The following is a 20,829-nucleotide window of genomic DNA, read 5'->3' as shown; positions in this document are numbered from 1 at the left end:
CCACGGCACCGCCAGCCAGCCCCACCCCTTTGTCACTCAAGAGCCCGGAAAGGCTTGGAGGGTTATGCCGGGAAGCCTTGAGAAGTCAGAGACCGCTGGGCTCTATGGCCTAAGACTACGTGGTGGCAGCCAGAAGGCACGGCCCGGCGGCGGCAGCAGTGTGTTTGCAGGGGCTAGGGACCCCTTTCTAGCTTCCTCTGCAAGCGCCCCACCTAGCCTCATCTCTCCACCCAGGCTGCTCCCCGACCCCTCCGGGCCTGGCTCCCCTGCCCAGGGCGGGCTAGGAATCTCTCCCCCGCCCCGCTCAGCTGGGCCCGCGTCGCCGGGGACTTTGGAGCCGAGGAGGAAGCGCGGAGGGGCGGGGAGGTGGGGGTGTGTCGTGAGGCCGCGGTGCTGGGTTTTATAATCCGCAGGGCGGTCGCGGAGCGGGAGAAGGGACAGCGCCGCACCACGCGCGCACCGCGCTATGGGGGCCGCGTCCGGCCAGCGGGGGCAGGGGCCGCTGTCGCCTCTCTCGCTGCTTCTGCTGCTGTTGCCGTCATCCGCCCCGGCGCTCGACCCTGGATTGCAGCCGGGCAACTTTTCCGCGGATGAGGCAGGGGCGCAGCTCTTCGCCGAGAGCTACAACTCGAGTGCCGAGCAGGTGCTGTTCCAGAGCACCGCAGCCAGCTGGGCGTACGACACCAACATCACCGAGGAGAATGCGCGGCTCCAGGTGGGCGCTGGGGCCTGGGCGGGGGCGGGGCACGGCAGGGCGCAGCGACCAATCACAGGTCTGCGGTCAGTCGCCCGGGGTAGCAGACGCCTTGGGCCCCCAGCCTCAGCCCTGAGCATCGAGATCCCTAGTGGGACCCCTGCCACCAGTCAGACCCTCCCACCCGCTCTGCGCATTAGACAGGCGGTGATGCTCCAGTCCGGGTTGGGCACGTGATGCCAATAGAGGAATGAAAAGGATGAAGCTAACTCCTCCAAGGCCAAATCCTCCCTGCGCGTGGGCGTCCAGAGCTGGGGCAGCGGTGGTCTGCATATAGGAAGCTCTGTTCAGCTCCAGAGTCCTTGTCTCCCGGCAGCTGCCTGACTTCTTATTGAGGTTCCTTTTCTGGCCCCTCCACTCACTGTCCTCTCATTCTGGTCCAAATTTTATCCGTTGTTTTCCTGAGTCAGATTCCCACAGTTCCCAGCCCGAGGGCTCAGGAGTGGAGGTGCTGCTTCTGCAAGCTCATCTCTAGGACAGAATCTCTGCAGGAACTAGGGGTCTGGAAGCCCTCCGCCTTCCTAGGCCCTCTCAGTACGGTAGCCTCTCCTCCATGGCTCCACCTGAGCCGGACCTCTCTTTCCACCCTTCTGCTGAGCACAGGAGGAAGCAGAACTCATCAACCAAGAGTTTGCAGAGGTCTGGGGCAAGAAGGCCAAGGAGCTATATGGCCCCATCTGGCAGAACTTCACGGACTCAAAGCTGCGAAAGGTCATTGGGACTATCTGCACCCTAGGACCTGCCAACCTGCCCCTGGCCCAGCGGCAGCAGGTGGGCCTGAGAGTGGAAACAGAACTTGAGTAGCCAAGTGCCCTGTTGTGGTGGTTGGGAGAGCAGCCTGGCAGACAGGAAGGGACCTCCAGTCTGTATGGACCTTGACTGTAGGGAACCTGAGGGGGAAAACAGAGGACTGACTGCTAGGACCACAGGTTTTCCCTCCAGACGTGTGGTGGAGTAGAAAGTCAAATTCATGACCTGAAGTGGAGTTTAAGGACAAGACTGCTAGTCTAGCATGTGTGAAGCCCCGTGCTTTATACCCAGAATTACATTACACATGCAGAGAGCTATGTGGATGCTCTCTCTCTCTCTCTCTCTCTCTCTCTCTCTCTCTCTCTCTCACACACACACACACACACACAGTCAACGGTAAATTTCTCTCTAGGTAGACTTGGTATATGGGCACGGGTTGGAAAGACAGACGTAACAGGGCCAGAGGACGGCAGGGATTCCCCCTCACTGTGGGCTGGTACCAAGCTGGTGTTTGTCTCAGACCCTGAGTCTCTGGTCTGTTCCACCTGCGAAGGCTGCCTCTGCGGGGGAAGGGAGGCAGTTGGAAGAGTGTCACTGAGTGATCGCGTCTGAGTCACATCCCCTCTCCAGACCACTTTTTCCTCCCAGCCAAGGGGTGGGGTGGGCAGATTAACTCCAGAGGCCGATGTTTGCTCACTAATCATCATTCCTCAACTCCAACTTGGCAGTACAACTCCCTGCTCAACAACATGAGCAGAATCTACTCCACCGGCAAGGTCTGCTTTCCCAACAAGACTGCCACCTGCTGGTCCCTGGACCCAGGTATGGGCGGGTCCCATCTCTGCTGGGGTTTCCTAGTGCTTCGGGGTCACCTGCAGGATCTATGTTTGTCAGTAAGTCAAAGGCACTGGTCCCCATTGGGGCTGGAATATGCAGATGCACCCATACTTCTGCCCTCCCCTGCTTCTCTCGGCACTTCAGGGACCCTCTAGCCCCACCCTCCCCTTCCGCTGCTAAGCTTTCCTCTGGCCACCTAGCTCTCCTTTTAATGGGTCCTCTCACTTTCTCCAAAAGCCTCTCACAAGCCCTGGGTCCCTTGGGACTGAATCACAAAGTCAGACATTCTATGCAATGAGTCATGGAGAGGGTTCTGTCTCTTCTAACCTCTAAATGTCCTTTCTGTGTCAACGATCTTAGCCGTTTTCCTGGGCGCAGGGTCCTGCCCGGTGCTTTCTTTGTATAGTCTCGCCCCAGCAAACGCATAGGCTGTCCTTGCTCTGGGGTCACTGTGATACTGAAGATGCTGGTGGAAATGATAAAGACCAGTGTGTGCCTCTGGTGAAGGCTGTCAAAGACCGGCACACAGATGGCTCCTAACTGACCCTGCTTACATCCAGAGCTCTCCAACATCCTGGCCTCCTCACGAAGCTATGCCAAGCTGCTGTTTGCCTGGGAGAGCTGGCATGATGTTGTGGGCATCCCACTGAAACCACTGTATCAAGACTTTACTGACCTCAGCAACAAAGCCTACAAACAAGATGGTGAGCTTGCACCTTCCTCTCCACGGACAGCAGCCTTTCCAAGCTTACAAGACACTCTTGTCTGCTGTCCCCAGAGCCCCGGGTCTTGTCTGCTGTCCCCAGAGCCTCGGGTTCCTGACCTAGACAAAGCAGCCAGTGTGGTGACTGCAGGGATGACCCAAGATCTCAGAGCTAGTGGGCATGGCATAAAACCTATGGCAAGCATACGTTGCTATCCTGTCCCTCCCACTGCTGTTCCTGGTACCCTTTGTGGCACTGCTCCCAACCCTAAGACTCTCTGCATCTTTGTTCCTAAGCAGAACCTATTTTGCAGGAGATTAGAGTAGCCCCTAGTTGGAAATTATAGACCTTGATATGGTGACCCACACCTGTAATACCAGTGCTTGAAAGGGTAGGAGGATGAGGAGTTCAAAGCCAGCCTGGGCTACACAGTGAGACTCTGTCTTAAAAAGGGGGGAGGGGGCTGGAGTGTGGCACACAACTGTAATCCCAGAACTCAAGAGACTGAGGCAGGTCAATCAAGTTCAAGGCCAACTTAAGCAACAATCTCAAACCAATGCTTGGAGTCAGGAAGATGGTAGAGACAAAACTAGGATGTGGAGCGCCCTTGGGCCTGACCTGTGCTCTCCCGCTGTTAGGTTTCTCGGACACAGGAGCCTACTGGCGCTCAGCATATGACTCCCCCTCCTTTGAGGAGACTCTGGAGCACCTCTACAATCAACTAGAGCCCCTCTACCTGAACCTCCATGCTTATGTCCGCCGCGCACTGCATCGACGCTATGGGGACAAATATATCAACCTCAGGGGACCCATCCCTGCTCATCTGCTGGGTAAGGACCTGGACCTTGTGCCCAGGGGAGCTTGGGTGTAGGAGGATGCCCAGCAGAGGGAAAGTGGTCCATTCTCACAGTGCCTCCAATATGTGGATTGCCATGACCTGTGTTTCCTTATGCAGAAGGCTCAATGGCTTCTGTCCCCAGCTCAATGTCCCCAGCAGCCTGGAATCCTGCTGAATAGATGGGGACCCAGAGGCTTAGGGAGGCAGGAACTTGGAGCCAACAGAGAGCCAGCATGGGGCAGAGTTAGGGGTCAAGCCAATGGCTTTGGCTGCAGGTTCAGGGGAAGAGGCAGCCTAATTGTAGATCGCTTCCGAGGATACAAGCCTGGAACCTTGGGGCCCCTTTTCAAAGGATCCTGGCATGTTCAGAAAGGACACCAGTAACCAGCCCTGTGGAGCCCAGAGAGTCAGGAGGGCTGTCCTGTGGTCCTAGGGTATAGGTGCCAGTACCCACCCAGGGTAGCAAAGATGGGAAATTAACATGGGTGGGCAGGAGACCAAACTGTCCCATTGGCTTTTTCCATTTAGGAGACATGTGGGCCCAGAGCTGGGAAAACATCTACGACATGGTAGTGCCTTTCCCGAACAAACCCAACCTCGATGTCACCGGTACAATGGTGCAGAAGGTAAGTGCTGGAGTCAGGCTTCAGGAAAGGCAATGAGATGGGGAAGGAGGGGTAGGAAGGGCCATGTGATAGGCATAGCCTCTCCCCTCTCAGACAACAGTCAACAGTGATCTAGGGTCTTGTCCGTGGTGACAGAGCGATCTGCTGTGGTCAGCAGTGCCTTGCCCCTGGGAAATGAGGGCACTGAGCCTCAGATATCTTTCCTGGGCCAGAAGCTATCCTGGGTGGAGATCACTAAGCCCCGCCCTAAAGGCAGTCCCAGGGGCTTCCACATGACCGACTCCTGACCTATTTCCCCACCTCCTGGCCAGGGTTGGAATGTCACAAAAATGTTCCGGGTAGCAGAGGAATTCTTCACCTCGCTGGGGCTCTCGCCAATGCCTCCTGAGTTCTGGGCAGAGTCGATGCTGGAGAAGCCAACTGACGGACGGGAGGTGGTGTGCCATGCCTCAGCCTGGGACTTCTACAACAGGAAGGACTTCAGGTCTAGACCTGGGAAGAGGAGTGTGTGGGGCTCCAAGGAGGAGGCAGCTGTGTTTCCGTCCTGTATCGGTTGACTGTTCTGTTCCAGGGCAACAGGGCCTGTCCTCCCACTTCACCATCCCTGCAGCTCTCAGGGGCAGTCAGCTGGGTGCCTTGGAATGGAGGAGGGCCAGAGTGCTGGTCGGCCAGGGTCGGGTCGAAGGGTTGCTAGTTTCTAAACACTTCTCACCCCAGGACAGAGGCCTCCTCAACCCCGTGCTCCTCTAGTCCCAGCCTGCCCAGGGCTCTGGCCCTGCCCTCCCCTCTTCTCCACCGTCATCCTCATCCCATCCATGTTCCAGGATCAAGCAGTGCACACGGGTCACGATGGAGCAGCTGTCCACAGTGCACCATGAGATGGGCCACGTGCAGTACTACCTGCAGTACAAGGACCTGATGGTCCCCCTGCGGAGAGGTGCCAACCCTGGCTTCCACGAGGCCATCGGGGATGTGCTGGCTCTCTCTGTCTCCACTCCTGCACATCTGCACAAAATCGGCCTGCTGGACCGTGTGGCCAGTGACATAGGTATGAAGTGGGCCAGGGAGAGGATGCAACTTGGCTCAGTCGAATCTCCTTCCACCATGTTAGATCTCGACTGCTCCCCGCTCCATCTTGTCATTTTTATCTTGAGGCCCCATATACATCCTGAGCTTAGCACTCTCCTGGAGTCCTTGTCCATGGAGCTGAGAACTTGGGGGTCACCTCTGTGCAGCCTTACCTCCTGTTGCACAGCCCTCCCCTCCCCCAGCACTCTGCCCTAGCTGCTCCTTCCCCTACCTTCTCTCTCTTCTCAATTCTATACAGAAAGTGACATCAATTACTTGCTAAAGATGGCCTTAGAGAAAATTGCCTTCTTGCCCTTTGGTTACCTGGTGGACCAGTGGCGCTGGGGGGTCTTCAGTGGACATACCCCACCCTCCCGCTACAACTTTGACTGGTGGTATCTCAGGTGAGGAAAGAGAAGAGAAGCCTGACACAGGAGACCCTTTGCCTCCACCGGCCTTGTCCTTCTTTTCTAACATCTACCCCCTACCCACTGTCTCCTCCATCCTCGCTGAAAACTCCAGGAAGTCTCCCCCATTTTCCAGCATGTAGAAGGGATCCTGGGGAGGGGGTGGAACCAGCACCTTTTTTCTGCAAATTACAAGCAGGCTGTGCATCCCTAGGGCCTTAAGATTTTAAACGTCCCCTTCTAGAACCAAGTACCAGGGGATCTGCCCTCCAGTTGTCCGGAACGAAACCCATTTTGATGCCGGAGCCAAGTTTCATATCCCAAACGTGACACCGTATATCAGGTATCTGTGTTCCTCCCTGCTCCGTCATCCCTCCGGCCCAAGGGCTGAGAATTAGAACGGTCCTTTCTTCTTCCTTCTTCCTACGGCTAGCCCGTGGTCCAGCTGTTGCCCTGCGGAACTCGGGATAGAGCCGAACAAGGGACTTTCGCCTCGCTCTCCACACTCCTCCTAGCCCCTGCTCTCTGTCCCTGCAGGTATTTTGTGAGCTTCATTCTACAGTTCCAATTCCATCAAGCACTGTGCAAGGAGGCGGGCCACCAGGGCCCGCTACACCAGTGTGACATCTACCAGTCTACCCAGGCTGGGGCCAAGCTCCGGTATGTGGCGGGAAGGGAAAGAAAGTGGGAGGCGGAGGGGAGAGGCTGGCCAAGGTAGTTGACTGTTGTGGTTGGAACACCACAAAGCCATACTGCTCTGGAGTAAATCTCTCCTCTCCTTTCAACCCCTCTCCCTCCCTCCCTCTCCCTCCCTCTTTCTCTCTCTCCTTTCCCCTTTCTCTCTTTCATATCAAATCTTTATTGAGCTGGCCTTCAACTGCCATGGGGCCAGACAAATGTCCCGTCACTCTCACGGAGACCTTAGCCCTAGAGTTCTTTCACTAACGAAGGACAGATGGGCGGCCGCACCGCGGTGGACCCCAGCCTGTGTCTCCTATACCCACAGTGCTCACTCTGCTTGGCAGGCAGGTGCTGCAGGCTGGCTGCTCCAGGCCCTGGCAGGAGGTGCTGAAGGATATGGTGGGCTCAGATGCCCTGGATGCCCAGGCACTGCTGGAGTATTTCCAACCGCTCAGCCGGTGGCTGCAGGAGCAGAATCAGCTGAATGGTGAAGTCCTAGGCTGGCCGGAGTATCAGTGGCGTCCACCGTTACCTGACACCTATCCATACGGCATTGGTAAAGCCCTGAGTGAGGGTGGGCAGGGACCAAGAGGAGTCCTGACCTCTGACCTCTGGGCCCGGGGCCTCAGGTTCCTGGTCAGCTCCTTCCTGCTATATCCCACCTCTGGGATCATTATCAGGGCTCTACAGCAAAGGTGGGCATGTCTTTCTCCCAGCATCCTAGAGACGGTGTGCCCAAGCCTGAGGGCCCCTGGGGTCAGTCTTACTGGCACATTGCTCTATGAGGTCACACTGCAGACTCGGCTCTTATTGGCCAGTGATAGAGGCTGCAGGGCTCTGCTCTCCTGCGGCCATGGGCCAAGGTTGGGCTACTCCAGGACTGCCCATCTTCCTCTTTCTGCTGCTCTGCTATGGGCACCCCCTGCTGGTCCTCAGTCAGGTGACCACCAACCATGTGACAACCAACCAGGGGATAACAAACCAGGCAACAACCAGAAGCCAGGGGATAACAAACCAGGCAACAACCAGAAGCCAGACAACAACTCACCGAGTGCCAATCATCCAGACAACCCAGAACCCAAGTGGGACTCCTGGAAAGGGGCAGGGCCACGAGGGGGCAAGGAGCCAGGGGACAGCAGGAGGGATCTCCAGTGGAACCACACCTTGTGGTAAGGAAGGCAAGGCCTGTCTGTTTTCCTCCTCACCTCCTGCAGACCTAGTGACTGATGAAGCGGAAGCTAACAGGTTCGTGGAGGAGTATGACCGGACAGCCCGGGTGCTGTGGAACGCCTACGCAGAGGCCAACTGGCACTATAACACCAACATTACCCTAGAGGCCAGCAAGATCCTGGTAGGAACCACTTCCACCAACTCCAGCGTGTAACATGCGCACAAACACACCCACACCCACAGACGTAGAGAGACACTCAAAAGCGCGCGCACACACACAGCACCAAGCTGCCAAAACTGGTGAGAAGTCTGTGAACAGAGTATTTTTGGTTTTTTTGTTTTGTTTTGTTTTTTTTTTTGAGACAGGGTTTCCCTGTAGTTTCTAGAGCCTGTTCTGGAACTAGCTCTTGTAGACCAGGCTGGCCTCGAACTCAGAAATCCGCCTGCCTCTGCCTCCCTAGTGCTGGGATTAAAGGCGTGCGCCACTACCGCCCGGCTGTGAACAGAGTATTTTAAAACGACATTCCATTTCAGATTTATTGGGCTTGGATCCACGTCTGAGCGAGTTTCTCTAGTTGGATACCATTCTTAGTTACCAGTCTCAGAGACTGTAATCCATTGTACATGATAAGCAACGACAGCGTCCCTCTTTAAAAGATTGACGACCTGTTTGTCAGCAGCATGAGGGATCATTCCCCTGCACCCTGTCCCTCCCTTTGCGGCAGAGTGTATACGGCATACCACAGGAAGCCAGTTCTGGCCATACGCTCTAACCCTAGATCATAGGGTGTTAACATTGCTTGAAGACCCGCTGTGTGCTGCCCGTGGGTCCTTAGTACCTCACTTTCTCTTCCTGTAGACATCCTTTGGCAGCTATGCACAATCTGGCATTCTTCCTGTTTCATAGACGCAACCCCTGAATAAGCAGGGCCGGGGGGTAGGGGAGCTCCTATCTAATATCACGCCACCTTCATCCTAATGACATTTAAGGTGTGCTGGACTCCCTTTCCTGCTCTGTCAGGATATCCATTGCCAGAAGGCAGATGTCTTTTGAGGAACACATGCTATACCCAGTCTATTAGCAGACGGCCCAGGTTGAAGAGGAGGGTGTTTGTATGGGCAAAGTTATCCACCTAATCGAACCACGCTCCTCACCACTACCTTTATGGAACCTCCTACACAGAGGCCATGCCAAATCTCCTGAGCCTGTGACACCACCCCCTTTTGCCCCCAGCTTGAGAAAAACAAGGAGGTGGCCAACCACACCCTGAAATATGGCACCTTGGCCAAGAAGTTTGATGTGACCAACTTCCAGAACTCGAGCACCCAGCGGATCATAAGGAAGGTTCAGAACATGGACCGGGCAGTGCTACCTCCCAAGGAGCTAGAAGAGGTGTGTAGCCATGGAGAGCAGGGGGTGGAGATTGCTGGGGAGTAGCCAAATCGCGGGTCTGTCTCCACGCTACTTTCTCGATTTCTCAAGTCTTGACCTGAGCCATGTCCGCAGGTCTCCAGAATTCCCATGACTGCACCACGTTGGGGCACATTTTCCCTTGGTTCCCACCCATAATGCATGGAGCCAGAGCAAAATGGGAGGAGGAGTCTTCATTCCCGTTTTCTCCCCCCTTGCAGTACAACCAGATCCTGCTGGACATGGAGACCATTTACAGCATAGCCGATGTTTGCTACACAAATGGCACCTGTCTGCAGCTAGAGCCTGGTGAGAGCACCCCTGAAAGAGAGAGAGTTGGGGGGCTGGCTGATAGGGGTAAGGATGCTGTCAAGGGAAGGAAGAGATGGGCTTCCTTAACTCATTTCCTCCAGGGGAACTGTCTGACCCCCACTGAGAGCTAGAACCAACCCCATTGACACTTCTCTAATCTCTGCTCCCAGGGCATTCCCCCTGCCCAGAATGCCCCGAATGTTTTCCTTCTACCTTCCCCTCAGAGCAATAGAATCTCAAACGTGTTTCAAAGCCACAGACCCCAAAAAGGAGCGCCAAAGACCTTTGGGTCTGTGTCTCTACCTTCTGAGGCTTCCTAGGAGCCCCTCCTCCCCTGGGACTGAAAGAGAATCTGGGGCCAGAAAGGATAAACCACACAGGAGTCCCACCAGCCTACAAGCACTAAGCTAGAACTGGGCCTCCGGTCCCTAGCTGGTAACATTCCCACACCATCCCTTCCTCCACGGCACCTTCCCGCCGGATAGCCGTGGACCGGCTCATAGCCACCTCTCGGTGCTCATGTCTCTTCAGCCTGACCCCTATGAAAAGGTTCATTCAGCCCCCACCCCCAAACACATATCTCTTTCCAGGGTTGTTGAGCTAGCGTCATAAACATTCTTTGTGAGGAATCTTTACCAGAAGTTGTTTCTTCCTGGCCCCAGTCCAGCTCCCATGTCAGAACAATGACAAAGAGAAGGGGAAATGGAAAATAAACAGGAATAAGGAACAGTTCCAGGGCGGGGTCGGGCCTATAGGTAGTGATGTGGCCAAGAAGGGGAGGGAACATGTATGTGTGCGTGCGTGCATGCGTGTGTGAGTGTGTGTGTGTGTACAAGCACACTTGGGACACATGCGCATGCCTGGGTGTATAGTTCTAAATATGGATATTTTTTAAAAAAGATGTAGCATTTGGCATCCCGCCATACAGCCCTTTGATCCAGAACTAGGCCATCTGGTCATGGACGTGGTAATTAAAATAAAAAGCCCATGAAGACCGGTGACTTTCATCACCAGAAAGCAGACACTGAATTCTGAAAACAAATCTTTTTCAAAGAAAGCTAATTAAGTTTACCGTTTCTGTGACAAGAACATATGACATAGAATGTTCCAGAATAGAGCCCAAGTTCAACAGTGAGGGTTTCAGATGCTCCAGGGCTCCTCCATCTAGGCCAAGGGCAGGGCAGGAGGAGAAGCCATCTGCTTCCAGACTGATCCCACAGTCTTGTGTGACGCTCACTCTGGCCTGAGCTCTGTGCTGTCAGGAGGGTGTCTCACGCAGAGTGGCTTCCACAGGACATAAACCCAGGGCCCACCTTGCTGGAGGCAGCTCAGGTAGTCCTTGTACCTGCACAGCCCTTACAGCTGTTGGAACTCCTTTGACAATTTGCGAAGGATGTTGTGGGTCCCCAGGGACGCAACAATGAGCAGGCACAGCCCCTGCTTGGAGACAGACATTTCCAAGTGCCTGGGAAGGCCAGGATAACTCCTTTGTTTTATAGATATGGAAAAAGACCCGCCCAGGGTAATTTGAGGGGGGTGGTCCATGGGAAGATAGAACTTGAACTTAGGCCTGTGACACTTCCCAAACTATTTCTCCCAGGGAAGGGGAATTCATGGGAGAAACGTTTGTTTTTTTTCCAGCCTGGCCACCTCCTATGTGGGGACATAAGCCTGTCATTAAGCTACTCCTAAGAAAGGAGCAAGTAAACCCCTTTCCGAGTTGCTGAACCCCTGCACGTGTCTGAGGTCATGTATGTGTAGCAAGCATGTTGCCCCAGGTGGGCACCCTATGAGCTCCTCGTGGCCGCGGGCTCCGGCTCCCTAGCGCTCTCCTCTCTCGCTACTTACTGCCTATCCTGTCAAGCTTTCTTCCGACTCTGAAATTCCATGACCAAGTTCCACTTAAAAACAGATGAGTCCTGAGCCAAGAACCCAGGCTCAAGCCCTTCGTTCCCTCCCTTCCAGATCTGACCAACGTGATGGCCACATCCCGGAAATACGAAGAACTGCTGTGGGTGTGGAAGAGCTGGCGAGACAAAGTGGGGAGAGCCATCCTCCCCCTTTTCCCAAAGTATGTGGAACTCTCCAACAAGATTGCCCGCCTCAACGGTAAGTTCCCAGTGCTGGTGCCGTTGGCTGTCTGCTCCCCAGTTCCCTCAAGCTCCTCAAAGAGGTCCTCTGATCCTTAGGCTAGGGACAGGAAGGGCCCCAGAGGTGACAGGGGTGTACTAAGTGAGAGAGAGCTGTTGGAAAAGCTTGGCTTGTCTCCTGTGCAGGCTATGCGGATGGAGGGCACTCCTGGAGGTCATTATATGAGTCTAAAAACTTGGAGCAAGACCTAGAACAGCTGTACCAGGATCTGCAGCCACTCTACCTGAACCTGCATGCCTACGTGCGCCGTTCCCTGCACCGCCACTATGGGTCCCAGCACATCAACCTGGATGGCCCCATTCCCGCCCACCTGTTGGGTAAGGATATTGGTCCAACTTCAAGGAGGTGGGCAATGGGCAATAGTAAGGGACAGGATAGTGCTGGCCACAGGGCCGAGAGCAGGCCTGAAGTGTCATGAGTGATAAGACTTGAAGCCTTGTGGGAGCGTGGCCAAGGTTGGAGTGGGGGGGGGGGGAACTTCCTGCTCACGTTTAGTTACCACATATTTTTATAGTTTTCTTTTGTGGTGCAGGAGAATTGAACTCAGGGCCTTGTATGTGGCAGGCAAGTGCTCTTCCACTGAGCCACACTCCCCAGTTCTCTAGGTGCCATGTTTGCCACAGAACCATGCTACACAAGCATTTCACCATCTTTTAAGGGTTAGACCACATTGCCCATCATGCCTTGAGACAGCCAGATCCAGGAGTCCGGGTGTGGGCATCTGAGGAAATTCCTTATGAGCCTTGAAAGATGTGAGATTTTGACAGATGCAAAGTCAGGGCTGGGGGCTCAGGGGAGAAGACTCGGGGTCTAAGTCAATGTGTGGCAGCAAGGAAAAGTCCTGAGAGCTCAGATCCACTTCAACATCTGGGCCCTTATTCTTCCACGGCTCTAAATATTCAAACAGCCTTGAGTATATGAAGGAGGAAGAAGACAGGGAGAGACAGAAAGACCTGGGGGAAAGTAGAGGCCACCAGTTTTCTGTCCCCAATGGGCCATTGCTTTCCTACAGTTGTTATGAATAGTGAAGTCAGACAGCACACATTTAGAGGTCATTTGGGAGACCCCCAGAAGGTTGTCCTTCTATGCATCTGACTCTCATGCAGCTGGAACATTGGTGCATCCCAAGATCTAGTCCTCCTCCATCCCTCTTTGGGACAGTTCAAAGAATATCTAAGTAGATATCAACTCAGTGACCAAGAACACAGAGCCCAGGAGGGAAGCGGGATGCTCCAGGGCTTAGAAGTTCATCTCCTGTGGTCAAAGAAAAAGAAGCCCTTTAGGTGCCCCACCCCCAACCCTCCCACTCCTTTCTCATCCCTCTGCCACTCTGACTCCCTCTGGCACATTCTGCCCCAGCTATGGCAGACCCCCAACTCTAATGAAGTTTTTAACCTTCCAGTCATTCTGAATGTCCCCCTTCTCCCCAGTCCTGGAGAGCTGGGCTCTTAAGTGACACTGAATTCTAGGGTGTTAGTCTCTCCAAAAGGAGATGGTAGGTTCCTGTCGGTGTGACTGGTGACCGGCATAATTCAATGTGAGAAGATACAGAGGGGACTGTAGGTGGCTGGACAAGAGTGTGGCCTGATGGCATTGAAATCCAACTACGTCACTTAGGAGTCTGAGACCCTGTTTGGATTACTTAACTCTCTCCAGACCCAAGTTCCTCTGCTACACAGTGTCAGGAAGCAGGCAGGACTACAAATTACTACATGTGAGCTTGGGGCGGCACTTAGGAAGTGGTGGTCATGTGGGTACCGATGCTCCAGGGACTCTCTTGTGGAAGACTCCTTCACTGCTCATGGGCCGGAAAGGCTACCTTGATTCCTAGCGCCCAGCAAGGTTCTTACCTGTAACCCACACTGGAAATGACCTCGTGGGCTGGGCATGCAGGTGGGAGACCATGCACATCAAATGCCCCAGCACGGTTTGCAAACAGTTGAAGCTCAAAAGATGCCACCTTGGTTGACAGGATTGGGATCTGCCCACCTATCCCTACAGCGTTTCTCTGAGCCTAAAAAGTTGTGTGTCCCAACTTGCCTCTAGGGAACATGTGGGCGCAGACCTGGTCCAATATCTATGACTTGGTGGCACCCTTTCCCTCCGCCCCCAGCTTGGACGCCACGGAGGCCATGATAAAGCAGGTCAGTGAAGTCCAGGCCTTGTTCTGAGGGAACAAGGTATGGCAGGCCCCAGATGAGAGGACAGAAACCCTCTCCCTGCCAGTATGGCCCTCTTACAGCCTCTCTCCTGCCTCAGCTGTGTCTGTCAGAGACCTCAGTTCGCAAAGAGCTGTCTCTGCTTTCAGGGATGGACGCCCAGAAGGATATTTCAGGAAGCTGACAATTTCTTTACCTCCCTGGGGCTGCTGCCTGTGCCCGCCGAGTTCTGGAACAAGTCAATGTTGGAGAAGCCAACTGACGGACGGGAGGTGGTGTGCCACGCCTCAGCCTGGGACTTCTACAATGGCAAGGACTTCAGGTTTGTCTGGGTGGAGCTAGGATCCTGGGACAAGAGTATGAGCTGAGTCAAGGCTCTGTGGTTGTCCCCTCAACGGGAGAGAGCAAGACAGATGGGGACAGTTTGGGACGAAGCTGAGGACTGAGAGTCAAGGAGGTGAGTTTGGTCCTAGTCGTGGGAACCAGGTAGGGAAGTTCCATCTGAGAAATGAAAGCCAGGGGGCTGGAGAGATGGTTCAGTGGTTAGAGCAGTGGCTGCTTGTCCAGAGGTCCTGAGCTCAATTTCCAGCACCCACCTGATGGCTCACAACCATCTATAGGGGGTTCTTATTTCTTCTTCTGGCACGTGCAGATAGAGCACTCATATACATAAAATAAATAAACACATCTTAGAAAAAAGAAGAATGCCAGAAGTGCTGGCCGGCTCTGTCAGTAGTCAGTGGGATGCTTCAGTTTGCAGACCTGATGTAAGCTATCTATGCTGCACAGCCTCGTTTGCACATTGTTGACCATTCCCATGGTGCACCACTGTGATGTAGGAAGACCCCGCTCTCACCGCTGACAGATAAGGCACTGTCCTTATCAAGTTGGGGCTGGTTACCTACAACTATCTAACAGACCACCCCAAGATCTTGTGGCATAAAGTGACCAGTTGGTCCTCAAGGATCTCTGAGCAGTTCCGGCAGTGCTCAGTGAAACTGTCCTCACTCCGCAGTGACAGACATCTCAGTCAGAGTATTTAAAAACTTTAACTGAGCCAGCAAGATGTCTCAGCAAATAAAGGTGCGTGCCACCAAGTCTGATGACCTGAGTCTGGGCCTCCAAATCCACATGGTGGAGAGAGAGAATGGAATTTCAAAAATGGCTATCCTCCGATGGTCACAGACACACCACGGCAGGTGCTTACCACATAAATCAATAAACTCTTAAATTTTTAATTAATTTATTGGCACTAGGAGAGTGACTCCCAGGGTTTTGTTCTTGCCAGGAAAGCACTGAGTTACCTCCTAGACACAGCGGGGGTAATTTCAGTGGCTCATCTGGAGCCATTTACCCAGAATCTAGTTTTGACTGTTGGCTGGAGTGCCTCAGTTTTCCCCACATTCAGTGTCTAGGGTTGCCTCTCACACTGGGTACCTGGTTAGGATGATTGGAGAGGCTGGGGGTTGATCAGGCTTCTCTCTGGCACAAGCTGGCTTTGGGTTCCTTCCTATTGTGACCATTTCAGGCTGGCAGATGGATTAAAACAGAAGCCAGGTTTCTCAATGGCTAAGTGTAAAACTGGCACGGAGTCCTGTCTGCTGTGGATTCCTCCTGCCTCAGGCATCCTCTTTTAGACAGGGTCTTACTATATAACTTAGGCTGACCTTGAGTTTGTGATCTTCCCGCCTCACTTGGGCTCCCAAGTGCTAGGACCACAGGCATTTTCAACCCTACATGTCTGCCACATTCTACGGGAGAAAACCCAGGGCAACCCAGATTCAAAGGAAGAAGGGAAAAGACTATGTCTGGAAAGGGGTGGTGATTCTGTCCCCAGCTGATGAAGCTCTTGTATAGACACAAAGCCAGGAAACAAACGAGATGGGGTTCATGTGGGGGTTGGGAGCGGGGATACTGCCCGGCCTTGGGCCCTTCAGAGGCATGAGGACTTGGAGCTTTAAGGCCCAGGTGGATTGACAAGGGGATTAGGGATCATGGAGGTGAGGATACCTGTGAGAATCCTTTTCTATGGTGATTCAGAGGAGAAGGTAGGCAGACTCCACTCCTAGTGGGATGTTGGGGAGCTCCTCCCTCTCCCGTCCCCCTATGAGAAAGGAATATGAGGTGAACCTGCACTGAAAGACTCTGTTTAGACCCCAGGAAGAAGCTCCTGTCATTGGAACAGGCTTGAAGAAGTGGGTGAGGGGAACACAAGGAGGTGGAGTCTCCTGGCCTGGACAGCTCTGCAGCTGCCAATCAGCCCTGGTCCTAAGCATTCTTCAAGCCTTTGGGATTAAATGAGATGCAGAGTAGCCCAGCCCATGTGGTCCCCAGGAAGCCCCAACCCTGGAAAAGACAACCCTGGAAAGAGACAAGTCCATGGGAAAGCACTGGACACACATCCTACAAAGCACAGGGTTGAACGTCCCTGTGCCTCCAGACCAAGTCAGAAAGCAATAGTCTGTGTGGATGGCAGCTATTCAGGAAGTTAGGGGCAGAGGGGTGGCTCTGGTGACCTTCAGAGACTTCTGGCCCCCAAGCGACCTCTTTCTCAGGACCACTTACTAGATTTCTCCTCATCAGGTCATGCTCCTTGTACCCGCGGGGAGGAGGCATGCTTCATGCGATACACTCACTATCACATGATGCACTCACTATCACATGATACACTCACTATCACATGATGCACTCACTATCACATGATGCACTCACTATCACATGATGCACTCACTATCACATGATGCACTCACTATCACACGATGCACTCACCGTGGTCCTGGTACTCCTGTGTCATCCTGACACACGTTCTCCCCGCCCCTGTTCCTAGGATCAAGCAGTGCACATCTGTGAACATGGAGGAGTTGGTGATTGCCCACCATGAAATGGGCCACATCCAGTACTTCATGCAGTACAAAGACTTGCCCGTGACCTTTCGGGAGGGTGCCAACCCTGGCTTCCATGAGGCTATTGGAGATGTGCTGGCTCTCTCAGTGTCTACCCCGAAACATCTCCACAACCTCAATCTGCTCAGTAGTGAGGGCGGTGGCTATGGTGAGAGAGGGCAGAGGTGCTGGTAGGTGGGCTGAGGACCCAGAGGGGGTAACATACCTGAGAGGTGCAGAAATAGGAAGATTTTATAGATGACCCTGGGCAAAGACCTGAGATAGATCGTTGGATGGAAAGGGAAGGGTCCCCAGCGGGATGAACCTGACAGGATAACACACAGATCATCCCAAGGGGCAAGTTTAGGGATGGTGAGATCCAGCACCTTGTTCCCTTCCCCTCACTGGACCCGAGCTGCTAGGCCCAGACACGAGGCCAGCATGGACCTGAGGCTGCACGTCCTTCCTTTGCAGAGCATGACATCAACTTCCTAATGAAGATGGCCCTCGACAAGATCGCCTTTATCCCCTTCAGCTACCTCCTCGACCAGTGGCGCTGGAGGGTCTTCGATGGAAGTATCACCAAGGAGAACTACAACCAAGAGTGGTGGAGCCTCAGGTTCTAGAACATTCTGGTGGGGGTGTGGATTGGAGTGAATCTCCGAGAGTGCCTGCATGTGCTTGTGTGTCTGCAGATGAGCCAGTGAAAAAGTGTGTGTGCGTGTGTGTATGTGTGTGTGTGCATGCGTGTGTATGCATGCTCTTGTGTTTGTGCATGTGTGTGTGCATGCTTGTGTGCACATGTGTGTGCGTGTGTGTGCATGCGTGTGTATATGTGTATGTACAAGTGATAGAGGTCCGTGTGTGTGTGCACGTGTGCATGTGTGTATGCATGTGTGTGTGTGTACAAGTGATAGGGGTCCCCGGGGTGGCTGTACACCTGAGCAGAACACGCAGGAGTAAAGGACATTCTGGTACAGGGACTATTCTTTACTTAAAAAATGCCAACCCTCTCTCAACCCCAAAGTCACCCTCTAATATATCTTCCCATTTGACAGGCTGAAATATCAGGGTCTCTGCCCTCCAATGCCCAGATCTCAAGGTGACTTTGACCCAGGGTCCAAGTTTCACGTTCCCGCAAATGTGCCGTACATCAGGTAAGAGCAAAAGGAGAAAAACTCTATGCTGGAGCTGCCTCCTCAAAGCAGCGGGAGCTGGCTCGTGACACACAGTGCCTGGGTCCACCCACCTGCGACCAAAGCTATTTCTTTAAGTCTTCCTTGAACAACATGAGAGCCTAAACCAACCAAACAGTTAAAACCTGAAACTCCACTGGAAGTTTGGCTAATGGTTACAAGGCCTACACTGGGTGGGATTTTTGTTTTAAAACAGGCTTTACTCTGTAGTCCAAGCTTCAGGCTGGTCTGACACTCACAGTAGGTCACCTGTCTTGAGCCACCACATCTACCACCGACAGGGCAGTTGATGTCAACAGTGGCACGTGGCTGGGTACTGACTTGGGTTCTGTTGATCGATTAGATTTGAGACATGATCCCTTTGTGGGCCCTTTGCTGCAACTGAACCAACTGCCTGCAATATATGTTGAGCTGTACCCGAAAAGTCCTATAGTCTGGAGCCCAGTGCAGGAGGCCCAGCTTTATGCAGGAGGCAAGGTGGTTAGGGACAAGTTAGTTGCCAGCTTGGGGGTCAAAGCTCCTGTCCTTTGCTTGAACAACATCCTCTGTCTCTATGAGTATCCATTCTCTCAACTTGATCTCAATACGCAGGGTGGTCACAAGGTCTAACCACCTAGTCAATTGTCTACACAGAACTTGCTGGGGAACCTAGTGGCTGGAGCCATGCACTGTGAATTACTCACTAAGTGGATGGCATCAGCACTCGCCGGTGCGTCATTTGGCCCTAGCATAAGGCGCCCAAGGCAGCTCCTTTCCTTCCTCATGCTCTTGTGGGGAGCTTATTCAGGGTGTGTGATCCAGAGAGCTCTGAAGAAGTTGTGACAGGTAGACCTCAGGACAGAGTTCCCGGTGCCCAGGCTACCTGGGAGCCAAGACACAGAGGACAGAGAAGGCCTCCCAGGAGAGCAAAACTTCTTAGAGTTCTTGCCTCTAGTGATCTCTGGAAGCTGAGAGGGGAGTGGAGGGGGGAGCTCTGACACCAGGATGAAAGCCAGCACATAGAAGCATGGACCTGGGAAGAAAGACATCTCTCTACTGAGACGCTCTCCGAGGCTGCAGAGGGCAAGGAGCAAAAAGAGTTGTTGCTGGGGCCCATCAGGTTTGACCTAGAGACTGCCCTCATGAGAAGCTTTGGAGGAGGGCTTCCCAGTGGGGCTACCACCACCTACTGGATCTCCTTCTGAGTCCCAATACTCACTCTTGCCTCAAGATGGACCCCGTGGTTGTTAGTGTCCCTGCTTAGCACAGTTATCCAGGCAGGAGTGAGCACAAGGAGACTTGGCTCTCTATAAACACACATCTCACATTCTGGCCAGTAGCCTGAGCAGAGCGAGCTCTTTGAGGAAGTGTCTGGGGGAATAAGTGGCACATGGCTTGTACCCAGGATCCAATGGGAGGAGCCTGTGCCGCTACTCATGTTTAAAAACCAGAGTTGCTGTGGTCGCCCCAGGCCTTGATTGGTATATTCCTACCAAGAAATCCCTGCTGCTCCAGATAAGACTGTCCAGTGCCTTCCCTACCCAGAAGGCCCTACCAGATTCGCACGTTCCACCCTGGCTGCCTCCTGTTCCGCTGGGTCCCCTGTGACTGTCGGAAGGCTGGGTGGCGCTGGCAATGGACGAGTCCCTCTCCCCACCCCGTGCTATACTTTTCCTGTACTCTAAGCGTCTCTCCCACACCGCCTCTCCACTCCAGGTACTTCATCAGCTTCATCATCCAGTTCCAGTTTCACGAGGCACTGTGCCATGCCGCTGGGCACAAGGGTCCCCTGCACAAGTGTGACATCTACCAATCCAAAGAAGCAGGAAAGCTCCTGGCGTGAGTGTGTCAGACCCCTCCTTTGACTCTTGGAAACTGAGAAATCACCGAGGCTATTCTGGGACACTTTCTGTTTGGTTTCTTGGGCAGAGAACTGTCAAGAAGAACCCTTGACATGTTACTTTCAGGAGGAAACTGGAGCCCCTGGGCCCTGCATCTCTCCTCCCCAACCCTGCCCCAGCTCTACTCAGGCTCTCCCAAACCTAAAGGGTCGTTTATGCTGGGAAAGGGGTATGGAGAAAAAATGCCATACTGGGCAAGAGGATCCACGTGGTTCCTACTCAGGTTCCCTTTCTCTGATGCCTCCCCCAGGGATACCATGAAACTGGGTTACAGTAAGCCATGGCCAGAAGCCATGAAGCTGATCACAGGCCAGCCAAACATGTCAGCCTCTGCCATGATGAACTACTTCAAGCCACTGACAGAATGGCTCATCACCGAGAACAGGAGACATGGAGAGACACTGGGCTGGCCGCAATACAACTGGACACCAAACACGGGTACTAACACCCACCCCACCTCCAGCCCCACGCACCGCTCCCAGAGCTCACACAGGGATGAACCCCATTCCCAGTCCAGACAGCCTCCAGTCTGATCTCAGAGCAAGGACAGGGACGCCAGAACACAAGGTCCCAGTGCTTCTGTCTGTCGCCCTGCCTACCGCTCTGTCTCCTTGCTTCCTCGCTCAGCTCGCTCAGAAGGCCCCTTTCCAGAGACTGACCGTGTCAACTTCCTGGGCATGTACCTGGAGCCACAGCAGGCCCGTGTGGGCCAATGGGTGCTGCTCTTCCTGGGTGTCTCCCTGCTTGTGGCCACGTTGGGTCTCACCCATCGGCTCTTCACCATCCGCCAACACCACAGCTTCCGCAGGCCCCACCGTGGGCCCCAGTTTGGGTCCGAGGTGGAGCTCAGACACTCCTGAGGTGACCCTGCTGGCGAGGCTGGCAGAGGAGTGTCCCACGAGAAATTGGATGGGGGACATGGTGTGTGGGTGTAACACACTCTAGCTGGCCCTTCCTTCTTCTGCCCTGCCCCTGCCCACACTCTCTGCCCCCACTCCCAGCC

The 20,829-nt window shown here is 53.9% G+C and overlaps 1 protein-coding gene across 1 annotated transcript; it reads left to right on the top strand.

The window, feature by feature from the left end:
* The first annotated feature begins 423 nt into the window (after positions 1-423).
* LOC119812098 (angiotensin-converting enzyme) lies at positions 424-20,829 on the top strand. Its single transcript, XM_038326493.1, has 25 exons — positions 424-715; positions 1,358-1,525; positions 2,233-2,326; positions 2,902-3,045; positions 3,684-3,875; positions 4,412-4,509; positions 4,821-4,993; positions 5,334-5,557; positions 5,837-5,981; positions 6,229-6,327; positions 6,522-6,644; positions 7,010-7,221; positions 7,880-8,016; positions 9,070-9,228; positions 9,468-9,555; positions 11,524-11,667; positions 11,835-12,026; positions 13,756-13,853; positions 14,018-14,190; positions 16,696-16,919; positions 17,225-17,369; positions 17,809-17,907; positions 19,642-19,764; positions 20,077-20,264; positions 20,454-20,829. The coding sequence occupies exons 1-25, from the start codon at positions 467-469 to the stop codon at positions 20,684-20,686; spliced, it is 3,924 nt and encodes a 1,307-aa protein (XP_038182421.1). The 5' UTR covers positions 424-466; the 3' UTR covers positions 20,687-20,829.

This window comes from Arvicola amphibius, chromosome 4 (assembly GCF_903992535.2).
Source record: "Arvicola amphibius chromosome 4, mArvAmp1.2, whole genome shotgun sequence".
Lineage (NCBI taxonomy): Eukaryota > Metazoa > Chordata > Mammalia > Rodentia > Cricetidae > Arvicola > Arvicola amphibius.
Note: the sequence above shows the minus strand (reverse complement) of the source record. Positions and strands in the feature narration are given on the sequence as shown.

Bases quoted from the DNA above. Each gene is read 5' to 3' on its own strand.
- LOC119812098 (XM_038326493.1), top strand. From the start codon at position 467: ATGGGGGCCGCGTCCGGCCAGCGGGGGCAGGGGCCGCTGTCGCCTCTC. The intron at 3,046-3,683 runs GTGAGCTTGCAC...TCCCGCTGTTAG, and splicing joins CAAAGCCTACAAACAAGATG to GTTTCTCGGACACAGGAGCC. The intron at 19,765-20,076 runs GTGAGTGTGTCA...TGCCTCCCCCAG, and splicing joins GAAGCAGGAAAGCTCCTGGC to GGATACCATGAAACTGGGTT.